General features: G+C 33.7%; 1 protein-coding gene across 1 annotated transcript in view; it reads right to left on the bottom strand.

Annotated features, from left to right (window-relative positions):
• shg (shotgun) overlaps nt 1-18,841 on the bottom strand; it is a 276,010-nt gene that overhangs the window by 33,596 nt on the left and 223,573 nt on the right. Inside the window, exons 6-13 of the mRNA XM_068763776.1 lie at nt 17,962-18,147; nt 17,380-17,582; nt 17,101-17,278; nt 16,521-17,013; nt 14,505-14,776; nt 13,842-14,126; nt 4,437-4,590; nt 1,266-1,453 (exon numbers count right to left, since the gene is read on the bottom strand). Of these exons, the coding sequence (XP_068619877.1) occupies nt 1,266-1,453; nt 4,437-4,590; nt 13,842-14,126; nt 14,505-14,776; nt 16,521-17,013; nt 17,101-17,278; nt 17,380-17,582; nt 17,962-18,147 (1,959 nt within the window). The remainder of the gene's footprint in view (nt 1-1,265; nt 1,454-4,436; nt 4,591-13,841; nt 14,127-14,504; nt 14,777-16,520; nt 17,014-17,100; nt 17,279-17,379; nt 17,583-17,961; nt 18,148-18,841) is intronic.

The raw sequence follows: 18,841 nt of genomic DNA on the forward strand, positions 1-18,841 counted from the left end.
TGTTTACTCTTTCGAGATATTAAGTTGAAATACAAGCTTAAGGCTAAGCCATGAGAGGAGAGTGGAGCTGCGACTTTAATTTGAAAAGCAGGGATGCTCCGCCGAGAAAATTCATAGAAAAAATGCGTGTTTTTCGATAGAGACTCGAAACTTAGAAACTTTTATCGAATCAAGACACCGAAACTTTTAAAAAAACCATCCAGTACAATTTGACTAGAAAAAAAAGGAAATAATAATTTTTTAAAAGTAAGAAAAATGAAGACACAGATTATACAGCGATTGTTGAATGAATTTAATTTTTACGCTAATACTCACGTAGTACCGCCAGCTGTAAATTTCATTGAAGTATAATTCCGTCTGGAGCATTAAAAGGAAACAATCGAAGATTAATACCAATTACAAGTTAAACTGGAAAAACCAATTTAATATCTACGTCCATTACTCTTTCAACTTAAAACATAACACTTAGACAAGCGCACCTCGACTAAACTATTATAATACTAGCATAAAATTATTATAATAATGAATATACTGGCGTTTAACGTAGATTTCAATGCCATGACTGATTAATTTTAATTGGCACAGAGTTCAAGCGTCAGCCACGTAACTTCATACGTGATAGTGAATTTTACGATTATGTGCAAAATGACAAGGTCGTACGAAACAGAAGTAACATTGTCTTGACGATTCAACTTGCAATTTCTATCTAAGTGTCTTACGAGAACCGCTGTGCTCCTCGCAGTGAACCTCCAATGCTTCATCGAGTGAAGTACGAAAATTTATGGGACAGATTTAAGGAATTTATGTGTAGCACTAAAGAGTTTTAGACTACTGCAGTAAACAATTCTGAAGTAACCTAATGAATTTACAATGTACGTGCGGGTGCAACTTGAGCACAACTCTTGGGGAACTGTACTGGATGGCTGGGACGCGATGGGGAAATACACAGACACTCGAAGCGTAACGATAATCGGAATTAGAGTGGTTGTGAATTGTTTTTAATCTATTCATTAGCTGACAAGTGTTACTGCTTTATCAATATGTAAACTGTTTTTGTTAAAGCAACCTTTTTAAATATTGTTTAACACATTGAATAAAATAAAATGGCTGTGACTGTACGGTGCAACAATGGCGAAAGCCTAATTAAATGTAAATTGTAATTAATTATTCCGGTATGTAAAATAGAATGGTGTAATTAACGACAATACGGCGTGAGGTAATTTTGTATTACTCAATATGCAATACATAATGATGATTTCAATTACCTTGTAGTTGTATACGAATATGTCGCTGTGGCCCGGAGCCATGGGGTTGTCGTTGCGATCTCCGATCACCACGTGCAGTATAGACACGCCGGTCAACCTCGGTGTTCCTGAATCTGTTATGGCGACTGGGATCTTGTACTCCTTGCGCTGCTCTCTGTCGAACGACTTTAGTGTCGATAGTATATTGCCTGCGAACAAATATATGAAAAAATAAATGACAACTTTGAATTTTATGTCATTGGGGTCCATAGATTATTGAGTTTCGACCACGAGCTGGTACACGCTGTGTGGCCTCCCACTAGGTAGACAGTAAAAGTCGGAAGGACGGGAAGTTGTTGGAAACGGGCAACGCAAGACCGGCCATCGTGACGACTTTTGTGAGAAGATAAGCTTCTTGCAATGGACATCTTTGATTTACACGGTGATGATGAAATATAGCAGGGCATACGACATTGAACGATTTCAAGGTATGATGGATTTAGTAACTACCGTGTTAAACCATACTAATTATTTAAATATTTTTATTAATTACCGTGGTAAATATAACGAAGTTATAAAATATCATATTTTAGAAATCAGTTATTTGACATTTGCATTTCTTGTGCTTTCCCTATATATATAAAAATCAATCGATCTAATTGACTACACAAATAATAATTAATCGTCTTTGTTATGAACAAAGGCGATATTTTGTGAAATCAAAAATACACTGAACTCCAACAAAAACGACAATGAAACTATATAAAAATACACGTTTTGATACTTCAAAGTGAAATGTGTAAACACTTAAAATTTCGTACGCAATCTACACTGTAGGTTCAAGAATGGTAATTTACTACGATAAATACGGGGTATTTTATGGGCTTCGTAATTAAAACTTATAATAAGGCTATGTAATGATTACGCCCACGGTTGGTAACCAAGACGATTTGGTCATTTATTTACGAAAACAGTCTTGCTAACAAGTCCCGCGGATCGGATTATACGGATCCGCCCACGCCTTTGATTTCAATTGACTATCAATATTAGTGTACGCCTTCAACAATATTTAACGCATAAACGAGCATTAGAAAACAAATTCAACGCCAGAGGCATCCTTTGAAACAACAAAACCAATATAGTGATCGACACAAAATAAACGTTACTTAACGGTTTCGCGGTAAAGCTTAACTGGTTGTAACTTGTTTTAGTTGAGAGCTATGTAGAAAAAGACTCTGAAAGAACGGTTATGCATGAGAGTCAACGCATCGCGACGACTGCTTTCGCATCAAACATGGTGTGCGGTAATCTCAGTGTTCTTATTAGCTGAAGCAACTAAGATGGCGTTCTTATTAGCTGTAGCTACTAAGATGGCGTTCTTATTAGCTGTAGCTACTAAGATAGCGTGGTTTGAATTGGCTACATATTAAAAAATCTATGTAATACAGTTGCAATCAATGGTATGACAATATACGACAAAATCTTTTGAGAGAATCAGAAGATTTGTTTGGGCTGATTATGTGTCCTAACATTATATCAAAAGACTTTAAACTACAGAAATAGCAGCCCGTTTATCTAAAAAAATAAGCTTGTGTTCTATGTAATAATTAACTTTTATATTATTAAATTCAATTGGACAAATGGAGTTGATGTTACAAAAAGTTCTAAATTCTTATCAATAAATGTTTTCATAAAAAGAGGTTCGGTTTTTCGATCTGTTGTTGACCTACGTAAAAATGTCACTTTGTTCTGATCTTTTGGCCAAATGTCTGTCGGTCAAATATCCGTTAAGATATTGTAAGAGTACCAGAGCGTACTTTTTACTACTTTATGAGATAAAAAAACCTAATAACTTTTTTCTGCTTTAGACACATGCGCTATGTATATATATCATGTAAGCGGTGACAATACATAACGGTATCAATACTGGTTTATAATTTTATGTTTTTAATCAGAAACATTATGCCCTTTTATTTTAGTCACGAAATATACCAAAAAAGGTTTTTCTATATTCGGTTTGTCCCTATAATTCTTAACTATTAAATATTATATTTTCCAATTATATAAAAAATTGACGTTCTGTCGAGAAAAGCTACTGAACATTTTAAAATAAATGAAGCCAAGTAACGGTACCGTACGAGAAACATACTTTGTGAATTGACTGTACACACGCTCCCAGGTGTTGGCAATGTAAAATAGTTATAAATTATTCTCTGTCACATTCGTCGTATGGGAAAGTTCGCACGAGTGAAAAAGTTTATTCGATTTTGGTTCGGCGCTGAATAATTTCCGCAGACGTGGGTTACAATTATCAACACGCGAACTTGAATAGGGGCACGACGAAACGGACCAAATTGAATTAGCACTTCCAAAACAAAGTTGTCAGCTCGCGCCCGACCCGCCGGAGACGCCATTTATTGCGTTTTAACTACATTAATTGATTGGAACTCGATTTTGAAGGTTCTTTGAAAATCTTATACAAGCGGAGATGTGAATCGGTAAATCGAAGTGAATCCTTTTGAACAACATTCCATCTAAGTAATTATAATTGAGATTTTGGAATATCAAAGCCTCGCAGTACAATCATCGTGACCATGATTTCAACCGCAGAACGTCCGTCGCCGGACAAGCCTCCCTCATAGATTTCCAATAGTGGCTGTCCGATGCGTCGTTTCACCGCGTGCTTAAGTGCATAATTTTCTTCAAAATTTAAAAAAAAATTCAATGACTGTGTTCGATAAAATGTATTTTAATTTTTATGCGAGTATTTACATTTTCCTGTTTGTTTTGCATGAAAGTTGTGTGATATCTCTGGCCTAATATTTTTAACATACTAACGCTTTTCACGCTCACTCAATGCGATTTACATTTGCTTGACATTTGTAATTTCTATGTTACTAGATTATATTTGCGGACCCTAAAATTTACATTTCCGTGCTCTGAACAGTGTAAAATAAATTTTAGTATATAGCATTATGTTGAAGAACTTATTCAGTAAACTCAACTCACAAATGCACTTTTGTTTCGACGAATGGATACGATAGTGTTACCTTATAGAAGCTATGTTTTAAGTCACAGTTCACAACCCTAATGTATACGAAAACGTGTTCTTAGAATTCGTATAATTGCGTTAGTAAGCAACGCATTGTAAATATAAAAAGAAATGCTTATCATAAATTAGCACCAACATACCTTGTATATGGAACTTGGAGCGTATATCGAAGCTGGCTGAATCGTTGAGAGCGAACGTGAAAGGCGGCCCGTTCTCCGCCGAGTCGTAGTCTTTGGCAGTTAAAACTACCACTTGTCCAGGGAGCTCGTTCTCGTACCATATCACTGGTTGCGTCTGTAAAGACAAATTATTAAAGCTTTTACTATTAAAAACACTATTATATTGAAATAAAAAAATTGGTGGATTTTCGCGGATATTTAATATTTTCTCAGGATTGATAAGATCCGTAGATAAACGAAAGTATACCGCCATAGCCCAGCGGATTGGAAAAATAGAGAGGGAGTGAGTAGGTCTCATAGCGTGCACTACAAATGGCTGCTGAGGTCTTCAGGTACTAGAGTAGAGTCACAGTCACCCATGTTAAGGTCATTAGCAAAAGCTGAAAGCAGGCCAATTCTTGCAGGTCCTATTGGAAATCTATGGGAGAGGCCCATGTACAATAGAAGACGTTTTTTTTACGCACGACGTTTAGAGTAGTAGACGTTAATGATTATATTTAAGTTTTATTTTCGCAACGTTACATATGTTTTGCAGCATAGGCGATAATCAAGCAATCGACTGAAGTAAAATTAAAAACCTTTACTTCAATAGAGAAGATAAATGGGCTCCTTTCATCTACTAGGGAACCCTTTGTCAAGACAATTAAATCTATAAACAAGCCTAACACTGTTACTACTCTGATACCGTGTGCTTATTGGGTATAAATCGGACCAACATCGATAATAAATAACAAGTGTAATGATATCGTGCGAAAACTCTAGCACGTGGTCGTCCAACACCTGTCTTATCTGTAACCATTCTGTAAACCACTAGAAACGAATTAATCATCATAATAATAATAAGCCGCGAGAATCCGCAAATTTTTTTAATTTCAATAAAAGTTTCCAAAATTTACTAAGCCTTCTTCATTTTAATCACCGTAGATAAATAGGATGCGCCTTTATTTTAATCTGTCATATTGTGTTCAAGAAGCCATCACAAACACAAAATAATTCTCCTAACGAATTCTTATAGGAAACTTTCGTGTTAAATTCAAATTACAAATAGACTTACCTATTACAACATAACGAAAGATAAAATTATAGTAAGGCTTTACATCAAAGAACTCCCTTATACGATATCATTTTTTAAAATTTGTAATAATTGTCTGGGGATAAAGGAAGAAATATTAAAGCTCTCGGCTTTACTAGGCTGACTACGGTTTTAACGCAATATCAGGTCATAAGGCTTTTGGTACGGCTTTTGGAAATTATAAACAGCTGAATGGCAAGTATTGATTTGGAAAGTTATTCTATTTGTCTGCTTTAATATTAATTTTCCGTTTTAACCATTTACTAAACAAACAGTCAAAACCATTTGCCACATTAACAAGATAACAACATCATATACATGAAATGCATTAAAAGGAAAGAAATTAAATTATATCGAGTATTATTAGCCATGGGTATACATATACTACACAGTTCTATTAAAATTAGCTAATTCAGATAATTAAGCTTTCATGTTTCTTTAATATAATTTTTCGTGAATAGGTGTCAAAAATTTTAAGATCCCATAGGTGCAAAAGACTCGAAGGTCAGAAACATAAACACAATAATATAGCTCAACATAGTCAACAATAGTTTTATCTATTTTGAATCTGCTTGGTACAACTGAAATGCTAAAATTTAAATTTCTTTCCACAATAGAATAGTGGAACTGCATAAAGAGATAATGTTTTACAATTCGTTTCAGATGTTTTTATTAAAACATAACCTTTCCCTCCCTCATTGCTTTTAATACTTCAAAGGAAAATACAATAAAAGCTTCCACAACGTTTCATAGCTACAAAAGTTATTCTGCGTAGATTCTTTAAAACACAACAAACGGTCGAGCAAAAAAGCTTACCACGAAGTAAAACGTTCCAGATAGCCCGGTGACAAAAAAGCGTTTACCAAAGTTCTCGAGTTTAAAGGAAAGAATAAATTGAATATTTTCCTCGTACACAAATAAACTTCATAAGGAAACAATTTTCAAGATGTTTACGAATCAACAATCAGCATAAATTTCGCCGCAACTTTTCCTATTTATGTAACTTTTTGAGATTATTCGATCCCCGATGACACGTTAAAAGGTTTGCTTTAAGTGAAAAAGTATTAAGTAACGATATTTTTCTATCTTTACGTTAACTACGTTAGAGCATAACTTCGTAATAAGTTGCGGACATTGCACGAGCGTTTGCTTCCTTTCATCAACATCTTTCCTTTCTTTGCAAGGAATAAGTTTCAAAGAGCATTCGGATGCTTAAACTTTGAGCAAGGAAAACATTTGAAGGGAATTGTTAAAAACAGCAGTGTAACAGAAACGGAAGTAGTTGTACTCCAGTGAGTACATCGTTAAGTATGGAAATAACTGTAAAGTTTCAACTCTACGGTTGAACAAACTTTTAACTTTTTAAGCGAAAACAAGAGATGATATTTTGACTGCTTCGTTAAACGCGTTATGTCAACGATGAAAAAATTTTCACTGCTTGCAAATAGTAAAGAAAATACCACGGGAAAACATTGAAAGATACGATGTAATAAACATTGGGCATGCATGATAGACTACGACAAATACTCTCACTTCGAGAAGATATACATGTTCTGGCAGTAAGGAAACCACAATTAATAGAAGTAAATCATATGAATTGCAAGATAAAAAGTGCTGCTAGCTACTCATACCCACGGCAAGTTGTTCGTGTTTTAGGTGTTAATGAATTTTTTTTATCATGGCAAAATGCAAATGTAAAATTAGTTGAAATAATTAAAAGAATTATTGTATTTATAGAGGTTTATTTTTTGGCGTTATCACTTAGGCAACGAGTTTTTAGTATACGTATATTGAACGTTTTGAGTTTATATTGGCAGACAGGGGCTTGGGGACGGACTTATGACAGAAACGAAAGGACAGAGTTTAATTCATCCTTTTACATTTTAGCTTCGTTCGCTTTAATGGAAATGTCGGAAACAGGATGTATATTCTGTGTTATAAATACATGTATTTTACGTTTCGAAAAATGTAGATGGACAGCTGTAATTTTCCTTAAACCGTAAATGATGTTCGACCTAAAAACAATAGTTGTATATATTAAATATTATCTTGAAATAGAATTTTGTATAAAATATGGAAGTCTATTTTATTCAATATTCTTATTGTATGTAATTTCTTCAATATGTAATTTCTTATCTTATATAATAAGAAAATTAAACATTATAAATGCATTCGTATTAGATGCACTTTTTGTTCAATATGTTGTACAAAGTTGAAAACTTTAAAGGAAATTTAATGCAAAAAGGCTATATGACAAAGTTAATTCAACAGATTTGATGTAAATTCTTACCCAAAACATAATTTTCCATACTTTGAACTATCTTTCCATTTAATCTACACAAATGATAGAACTTGCTTTAAAAACCTCTAAAGGGATAATTCCTTCAAAGTTAAACCAATTTTGCGGAAGCCGATATCATCTAAAGGAATATGCCGACTCGACTATCAAGTGAAGCCATCCGCCAGCTCTGCGAATAAATGAATTGCCTTCACTCGGCGCAAAGTTAGATAATGCTGTCTTAATCCCGCCCTTGGAGGGGCTCGGCCGACCGCAACCCAAAAATGCGCTAATATACCATTCTACATGACGCTGCGCGGCGAACAATGCCTTCACAATTAAACCAGATAGGAATCTAATTGTTATTCTTTCAAGCTTTCTGTGCACCCTATTTGAAAAATATGAAAAATTATTATGTTGTAAAAGAGATTCACTATACGACGTGAGAAGAATATTGTTAAAATAGATTTTGAAACAAAGTTAAATAATGATTTACTAATTTTGAAATACCAAAAAAGTACTAAAGAACGAAAAGTTTATCTTAAAATAAGTAGTGAAGCATATGGAGCTTTTGTGTCTGATTTTTTTTAGCGCTTTGATATACCAAATTTATCACAACAGGTAGCTTCAGAGTTCGTTATTGCAACTAATATATAATATAATAGAATAAATTTATTTTGCTCCTATCGACTATTATAGATATTTTCTTTATGTTCTATTCTGTTCATTATTAGCTTTTGTAATGAAATCTTGAAATAGTATAGATTACAAATCAAATCGTCCAGTTTCATAACACGTGAAAGAGAACGTCATGATTACAATTTTCTCATCTTTATGTGCATGTTATAGAACTCAAAACCGTATAGAACTCGAAATTATCGAAACCGTTTGCTTTCGGCAGACAAGGCTTAGGCCATTTTCACAGTTCTTCACTTCGCACATACATTCCGGTGCGGTTCAAGTAGAGCTCTCGTGGGAAGTACAACGCTAAGCAGTATAGCGGTGGTGGCGGAGGGCCGCTCTTAGCCTCTGTCATTTATATTACATTACGCTCTTCAAGTCTTCATGTATGGTCATAATGAAATGGATTACTTTATTTAGAGCAATGCACAACAGAAAACCATGTTTTATCCCTCTATCCGTATTGGACCCGCATAGTGAATTACGGCATGTGCCTTATCTAAAATATAGTTGATATTCTATCAGCATGAAGCATCATCTTACTTGTTACCAAACAGCTTTACAGCTCTTTTACACCGATTTCCAATTCCCTTGTCATCTTGGTCTGATATATGTTTTTTTTTTTTCTATTCGAATGCAACAGATCAACTACAAATTAGATTCTGGTAGTACAAAGTCTGCAAGGCAGACAGTATACGATAATAATCACTTTGATATGAGATTACGTTATTTAATCTGAACATGGAAACGATTTATATTTATTATATATATATATATGTATATATATATATATATATATTGATTTATTGATTTTTATAAAGGGTAATCAGACCATGAATGATATATACATTCACGTAATGAAATGGCAAAATCCTCTACAAATATTTAATCTATGAAATTCAAAGACGCTGAGCTTCCGAAGTGTTAATAGAAACAGTGGAGATATATCAAGACAGTGCTATTAACATAAACTAGTCTGAAATAAGTCCTTCGGGTGCTAAGAGGGGCCTTTGCGTTCCGGTGGCTATGGCGCCACCATGTCTGCCTAATGTTCTGCTGAGACAGCGGGAGCTCTGAATAATTAAGTTCGTATTGCGGCCTGATATAAATCAGGATTACTGACATTGTTGTAAGTAACTCCGACGTTCGCCTATGTGATTTTTAAGTAACTCATTGTTTGTTTCAGTATTGAAAATTCTAATAATGTAATACATTTAAAAATTACTAAGAAGATATGTACACATAAAAAATTTGTCACGTTACATCAAACATTTCTTTTCGGCATAGCCTGAGATCAACTTTACATATCAGTTCCAGTCCAGTTCCAGTGCGGCTTGCATTTTTAATGTCGAAAAATTATTTCAAGGGCAATTTGTGGAATCAGTTTTGAAAAGCTTTTTTTTCATTTACAATTGTTTATCGTCTATATCCGTGTTTGAACAACGTGAACATTATTTACTTACGCACCAAGAAATAGAACTAACAATGTTATGTATCAAAATACCATTTCTATAAACGCTCTGTTTTGGAAATGAATGTTTCTTTATTGATTAGAGCTCGAATTGTTTACACCCAAGGCCAAAGTTTGTCAGGTCAGCACCTACTTTATAAAACAGCCATAAGACTATATAAGAAATTTCATAAAAATAAATGGAAATAAAAAGATCATCGTCATGTCCAAAGAACGTCCGCTGTTCAACATACGTTTACCCGGTAAATTTTTTATAAGACAAGAAATCCGTCTTTTGAAAAACTTTACTTAACCAACATTTAAACACAGTAAACTTAGTGCAGGCGTTACTGCATAGTTAGTGTTTACATATAACTAGTAAGAAATCCATATAAATATAAAACTGAATAGGGTGCAACAGATTTTATATAAAAAACAAGGACATTTATAATTACGATTAAAAAAATACTTATTTGCATTAACTTAGTTTATATTCTCTTTATGGGTTTCTGTCCACTTTAACGTTACTAATACTGCCCATTGCAACCATCGATAATTTTTTAAAATTTTTGAGATTTTTAAAAAATAGCTATTTTGTGAAAGTAAGAGCTGAAATACTTTTTTAATTAAATTTTCTATTACAAAGATGATACGGGCGAAACCGTCTCCACGACTGCCGTCTTGTCACTGCTACGTGACCAAAGCCTGTTCTATTTGCGATATTCACAAACAGTTATAGCTTTTAGATCTCAAATGTACTTAAGTCCTGCGAAGAAAATTTGATAAAACTAAAATTGATAAATAAGAAAGGACCAATATCTAGCCACCTCCGCACATGCAGTGGTTGTCGTGCATGAAAGTGCACCGCCCGCCAGCCCGCTCGTAAATGCGCATGCGACAGACAATGCAAACTACACAACCGCCACCGTAAATTCACCCAACACGTGTTTCACCCCTCCACGGGGCATCTTCAGGAGTTGTTACACAGATTAGTGCTAAACACCGAGTGACTCGGTGTTTAGCACTAATCTGGTGTTGGGTGAATTTACGGTGGCGGTTGTGTAGTTTGCATTGTCTGTCGCATGCGCATTTACGAGCGGGCTGGCGGGCGGTGCACTTTCATGCACGACAACCACTGCATGTGCGGAGGTGGCTAGATATTGGTCCTTTCTTATTTAGGATGGACTTCCGCAATGTAACGCCTGAATCCATTAAATAAAATTGATAACACGTGTCCGTGATAATTTCAATCAATTCATAAGTTTTAAAATAATCATATCATTTTTGATGAGTCTATATCCATTTTGTTTGTGACAACAAGATATGTTACGTCAATAAATTCAATAAAGAACGTTCTGTGATCAAATTCTTAAAATTTCTGTTGCCTAAAAATATTTTTAAAGACCCTTGTTAACCGAAAATTTTATAGATAAATTAGTAACATCACGCATATGAAGTGCACATAACGTTGTTTTCTATTTGAAAACTTAAACAGCACTACATTTTAAAACACTACTGTGTGTAACTGAACAAATAGTTTTAAGTCAAGGTAGGTGAAAATGTGTTTAAAGATATCAAAATTATAAGAACAAAGATTGACATGCTTTTCTGTAAATTTACGTCAATCGCAACAAACAAACGTAAATATATCGGATATTTACGTCAAAATCGATTTAATTTCACAATTTCTATGTAACAAACGTATCGAACTTGACTCGTGTTAGACTTTATTTTATGCCGGTAACTTAACACTGAACTTGTTGAAGATTAATTGATTAAGACGGAAAACTTTAGAAATTGTATAAATTGCACGTTGACTTCTCCTGTTACTATTCTCTAAGTTATTAAGTACAAAATCATTCAACGAAATAAAATTAGCTTTCATTGCTGCGATTTAATTAAAATAGGAAACTCTCTGCCAAATAAATATTTATTATCATGGCATATAACTTTGTTATTATTTTCATATAACTTATAGTTTTTATTATTAATTTTTGCATTAACTAAGTTAATATTCAAATGATGCCTCGATAGATACATTTATTATTGGCCGCAATTTCGAAATTATTTATTTTTTCAAACGCGTAAAACCTGCATGTAAAAATCGATAAAAGTTAAATTCGGACTTTATATTTATGTCACTTTTCATATGGATCTGTGTGAAATGAAATGTCTTACAAACGCGTGGAAGTATTCTTGAACGTTTGTTATTTTGCAACACAAGTTTTGTAGTCCAGATACCAAGTAGTTATTAAAAAACAAAGGAAAAGTTTCCTTTATACAAATATAAATATTCTTATACTTTTTAAACACGAACATAACAGCATACACAAAATGCTGCGTAACTGCCGAATAAATCATAACAAATAATCATAAAGGCAATGAAGAAGTCCCAATGTGCGTTTCTATGTCAGCAACTCTATACAATGTACGTATAAAAGCGAAGAGGGTATTTGCATAAAAAATTGACGGTAGAGCTCACGTTGAACAAATGCTCTTAATCATGAAATACGAGATCGCTTTGAGAATGGCCGGAGAGCGATAACTTTACCCCCTACTTCTTTTGTTTCGCGGAATTTTGTAATTGCGGGCCCAAGAACCGCGAACCGAGCGCGCCCGGAAAAAAATTGTCGATTGTTTTTTAGCAATCTTACGGCTGAAATTGTTGTTCACAGTTTCTTAAACGTTCCTATTCATAACACAAGCACGGGAGCTCAGGTAGATTAGAGGCTGCGAAAAGTTGGGGGAGCGTTGCCGCGCCAATTCATTGCGGGCGAAGTTTAAACATCCAAAAGAAACAGATGTTTTTGACTTACTTGAGAAGTAGAGATAAAGTTGTATAAAATGAAGGTTTGGGCCGACGGTGACTTGTTTTATTGGTTCATTTGTGGTATACAAAAAAGCTTTATTTACGTTCCCCTTTAGCTCCTATAATTTAAAAAAAATATCTTTAAAGTCATTATGTGCAATTAATAAAGTCTATAATGTATATACGTGTGGGTACTTCGGTTCGATTTCTAACTGAAAAAATATATTAGTCTTTCAGTTGGACCGTTTTTTCCCTACTTGAGCTTATTTCTGTTGCACTGTCATGGATTAAAATAAAAATACGAATAATTAATACTGGTTACTACGTTCTGAACCGGTAAATCGTCTGAACTGGAATTGTCAGTACCGTTATGTTCAATCAAGTCATTAGTAATGCAATTATTGTTTTATAATGTATATGAATGTGCAGGGTGCTTTATCCATTAGGAAAACTACTGTCATCTTGTTTCTCTCGACTGCTCTAATAAAGTCTATACAAGAGGCGGCTATTAAAAAGCGCCGGTGGCAATACTTTAGCGAGCTATAAAGAACGGCGACTGTGGCCGACAACGTGAAATTGCGTGCTTTTTATCGCAAAGCACAAAAACCTGTAATTAATGTGGCGCTGTGAAAATTAAGTTGTAACCTGTAAGAACACGATCCCATTAAAGGGAACTTACGTACGAAATTAAAAGCAAAGCGATGTTAACACGATGTATAAATTAATTCTGAAATGAATTCGTAAGGTAAATATATTTCGTTACGCATGTTTTATGGGTCTCTCAAATTTTTCTTAAAAATAAAAATCATCAACATTTTCTACGTACAGTCTAACTGTACTTACATCACTGTAATTTATTAGTTATTATGTAAAATATGGAGTTATGTATATCGTGTGACTGGACGATATATTTGTATTTCAAAGCATAATTTAAAATCTTAAAATAATATTGCAAATATTGGCATATATAGAAGTATGTCTTCGTTTGTCTTTTAACTAATATCACTGTCGTAAAATATTTTTCGATTTATCATCCGTGTTAGGCCACAAACAAAAAAATTATTAAATGGACTTACGTTTGTGAGGAACGGCGCGTTGTCGTTGATATCAGTCAGCTCTAATATAACTTCAGTGGTAGATCGCAAACTATCAGATCCAAGCCTGCCCCCTTGGTCGGCGGCCATGATAAGGATCTGCCATCTCGTGAAGCCCGAGGGCTGATCGCGGTCCAGGGGTTTAGTTAGTCGAAGACAGCCGTCGTTGTCTATCTGCAGGAATTCCTTCTGTTCGTGTTTCACCAGGGAGTAGACAATGTTCTGCGGCGCGTTGCGGTCTTTGATGTCGGGATCGTACGCCTCCACCTATGGGAAGGATAAAAATTTTCAGAAGTATTTTTGTCTTTGTTAGTTTATTGTTAGACTCTTAACCAGATATGATGATTATAATAATAAATTTATTAGTCTACTTTTTAATTAATATCAGATAGAGACCTCTTGGTTAGTTGACTAATTTGCAGGGTAGAGCAACTATTGAGTTTCTGGCTCTTTACAAATTAGCATTTCGAGTCGGTGATAGCTTATTACCATCTTACTACACTGAATGTTAAATATTTGAAAAAAATATATAAATATTTGAAAAAAAAATGTAAAAATAATTGACTTTTCATAATGTGTCTAGATGCCCACTTGAATAAAGATATTTTGATTTTAATGTTTTTTATTGTAAACGATTAAAAGTACCTTGACAATGCATCCTTCGTACAGTTTTTCCTCTTCGATTGTTTTAGTGTAGTTGGCCAAGAAGACCGGCGGGTTGTCGTTAAGATTTTCAATATTTATAATCACTTTCGCGTAGTCCTCGAAAAGTCCGTCGAAAGCTTTCACGTCGAGGCTGTAGCTAGTTATGTTCTCGTAGTCCAACTCGTTGTTAACTCGAATCTCACCCGTGAAGTTCCGAATCACGAATGCATCGTAAGTGTTGCCCGCGACAATGCTGTATGTAACGACGGATGCTACGAAAAAGAGACAACTTATATTTATATCATTGATTTTAGCAACATGGCATTAAATAAAATTAGGATACAAATAGAATCACACAACAGAAACCCTGTTTTTTTCAACCAAAACCTTTACACCTGTACACAAATTTACGAAATTAAGCAGTGTTCCGCCTCTATTGTACGAATTAACTCTGATGGATTATAATATAATAAATAAAATGAATGTAAAAATAGTATAAATAAAATAAATTATTAACAGATAAAGACCCGCAATGTTGCTAAAATATGGTTCAAATATTTGGTAAAAAAATATAATTTTCGTATAGATATTTTCTTTTATTTTGATCTGAATAATAAAGTTCTTTTTGAAGAACTTTTTGATTGTGTAAATACGTAATTGAGATAACCAAAAAGTATTTTTTAAATCGTATATTCATAAAGGTAAATGTTTTTTTTTTTAATTTATAAGACGATTTTAAGCACTTTATATAAAAATATATAAAAGAGGTGTAATTAAAAATTATAATTATCTATACTGATTTGTGTCAAATCGGTATAGACAATACCTAAAATAAACTAATGGTTTATATAAGTCTGTTGTTATTATGGCTCTAAATATTTTTGTGCATACTGTGTACGAAAAAAATCAATTTATTAATAATAATATCTTAATATAATTCATAAATTCTCTAAAACATTTAATTTCCTTTTGAAGATATCGTAAATGTCACGGCCACAACACCCACTTCGAAACATTGTTTTGCTAAGCGTGGGTGTAAAATGTGTGAGTCTTAAGAGCTTTACTTAAATTGTCTGAGAATTCAATCCAATTTTCCAAGTCATGTGTTATATTTTTATACAATTATTTAAGTAAACATGATTCATCATGTAATAAGTCTAAATTGTATTATTTACGTCACAAAAGTTGTACATGTGCATTTGTCCCTCTTTAGTCTGGACCGCTTTCCGGTAATCTGTATACGTACAACATACTTAGTGAGTACATGGTATGTATGAGAAGTATTAAAATGAGTTCCCGTTAGAAAATTTTTATCAAAATATTGAATATCCAGCAACCGTTTAAAGGGTTATTCATAATTTACTGTGAAAATGAAATCCTTAATCTTTCTGTTTAAATAAAAGTTAATCTCTCGTATTAATTTTTTTGTTAATGACATACACATTTTAGGCCGACTATATCGAATTTACTACTTCTTTTTAAAATTTTCTTATGTTTTGTAGAAGATTCTCATGAAAAATAAATAAAATTGCAATTACGCGTTTGACAGTTCACTGATTGTAAATTTATATTGTCGTTTAACAACTGAATCGATCAGTATGTATGAATCGCAAAATTGATTTATTTAATCCACATTTAATTAATACATAAGGTGATCACTCTAAAATATGTCATATTCATTTATTTTTTCTAATCGAACGTGACCAGTACAAGCCTGTCGGGAAAGCTAGTTGAAATAAGAATAATAAATAGGAAGACTAACAACCTTTAAATAAAATACTTGAAAACATTAATCAACAAAAAAACGTAATGTGATATAGAGAAATAAAATTACGTTTTCTAATTTACTGAGATTATTGCGTAGTGGAGTACAATTTTATGAATGGGCATGGCAATAGACGAGAACATAGTTCAATTACATTAACGATAATTTCTTAGTAATGTAGTTATATAAGAAGATAAGGTGTCAATAATATGTTTATTATGTGACAATGATATAAATGAATTCATATTTACCGGTATCAATGTCCACTGCTGTTACTTGCGTGACCAGTTCGTTTATATTTGCATTTTCAGCAATCGATTCCGCTACGTAAGTTTCTTGTGTAAAATGAGGTCTGTTGTCGTTCTTATCGGCGATCTCTATAAGGAACACTTGCTGACCGGCGTTATGTTTTCCCGGTATGAGAGCCGATTCAGAATTATCGGTCGCAATGATTTTGATATTGTAGAAACTCCTTTCTTCCCTATCGAACATTTTTAATGTTGTAATATTGCCCGTAATGCTGTCGATAGCGAAGGGATCAGAGGGGTCTCCAAGTTCGTAAGTAACTTGATTGTTAGCTGAAGTACCGTCGGCATCAAAAGCACGAACTTGCATAACGGGGGTGCCGGGAGGTTCATTTTCCAGGACACTTCCTGATCTTATTTCACTAAATATAGGAATGTTGTCATTTACGTCTTCCACCTCTATTTGTATTATCGTTTCTGCTGCTAGCTTGTAGTTATTCTGGAACAAATTTGCATTAATTTCAATACGCGATAAAAATAGAGATACGATTAGCAATACTCAAATTCATTTTTTGTTGTTTCGTACCTGTATTCTCACAGTTAAGGTATAGTCAGTGATTTTCTCATAATCCAAATGATTACCGAGCTTTATGTACGCTGAATTGGCTTCCGGCTCCAAGACAAATGTATGCCATTTGTTCGTTTGTTCCGTTTGACCCATCACTAATTCGAATTGTAATTTCTGCTCTTCGGGAATGTTTGAACTATAAAAGAATTTTGGTTAGTACGAAAATTAAAAATAACAATCGTCTTTTTTTGGTACAGTAAATATAAATAATCTCGGTAAATTAAAGTTCATACTTACACAGCTCTGACTGTCGCTATGGGAGTGTTGAAGTCGGCGTAATTTTCTTTTAATCTTATCGGTTCATCGGGAACTTCAATGAAGGACGGGCTTTTCTTGTTAGACTCTATGACCTGAATGTCTAAAGTAATCGAACTTTGCTGAGGCGGATCGCCCATATCTTTCACTATGGCACTCAACTTAAATTTGTACCCAGGAACTTTCTGCAGGAATAACATCAAAATCACAATTATTGTAACGATATTTTCCCGTTTACGATGCCGCAGAGATCGTAGAACGATATTAAAGGGAACCTAAAATATTTTATATTTGGAATACGGCCAAACCAGTGGATCCTTCTGATCTATAAAAATGAACATCGCGTAACATCCAATAATATAAAATTTATTATTTAACAGCCAAAAATGTTGGAATTCACAAACTCTGTCGCAGTAATATAAAATTTTGAATGAATATCACCACTATGTCGATAATTATTAGTAAGAATAACCGTTACGTGGACGGCCGGCCTTATTTACTTAAATCAATTGTAAAATGAAATGGAAAATTTTTAAACCTTAGTGTACATAAAGTAATACTCACATCAATGGTTTTGTTTAAAAATATGACTCCGTTATCTGGATCTATATAAAAATAAGCCTGGTCCGGAGAATTAGAGTCCAGGCTGTAGTGCACAATGGAGTTATTGCCGTCGTCGATGTCGGTGGCTGATATCCTCATTACTTCTCGACCGCTTGGAAGATCTTGTGGCACCGATTCCGAATACGACTGTATTAAATAAAAATTATTAGATTCGTCACGTTCATTAGACTTATTCACTCACTCAAAATTTACTGGACAGTTGTAACGATTTTTTCAATTAAGATTAACCACAAATTATTTTCAATTATAACAATTTACAAGATAAGTATTCAGCATGAACAAAACGTCCATTGGATTTTTGTAAAAATTTAATCACACGATTTAGCATCTATAATATTAAGTTATAATTAAAATTCACTTAGACATGTTCTACGCGAAGCATGCCCAAAGCTAAGAGAAAGTTTCGTAATCAAAATAATAATAATCGTGCAGTGTGATAAAATGCGTCTAGGGGGAAAGAGCAGCCTAGCTAAAAAAACACATCGACTACAAATGTGCAAAATAAGTGAATCCAAACACACCGATTATAAGAAATGATTACCGATGACGCCTTGAGCGGCGGCTTACGATCCTAAATCATGCAGCAACATGCAATAGAAATAGAATACTATTCAAACAGTTCTTTAATATCGATTGTTACTAGAGCTTTTCGATCTTTAACGGGCATAGTAATCTACAGAAGAAATACTGTAAAGATTAGCAATGGTAACAATCGAATGTTAGTTATCAACAGTGTCAACTTTAAACATTTTTGTGCGAAACGCTTTCTTTCTTTTTGTGAAATTCTCTGCTCTTTTAGACAAACCTTCCAAACGTCTCC

This window comes from Battus philenor, unplaced genomic scaffold (assembly GCF_028537555.1).
Source record: "Battus philenor isolate CCGP_79_NKW_IND1 unplaced genomic scaffold, ilBatPhil1.0.hap1 SCAF_18, whole genome shotgun sequence".
Lineage (NCBI taxonomy): Eukaryota > Metazoa > Arthropoda > Insecta > Lepidoptera > Papilionidae > Battus > Battus philenor.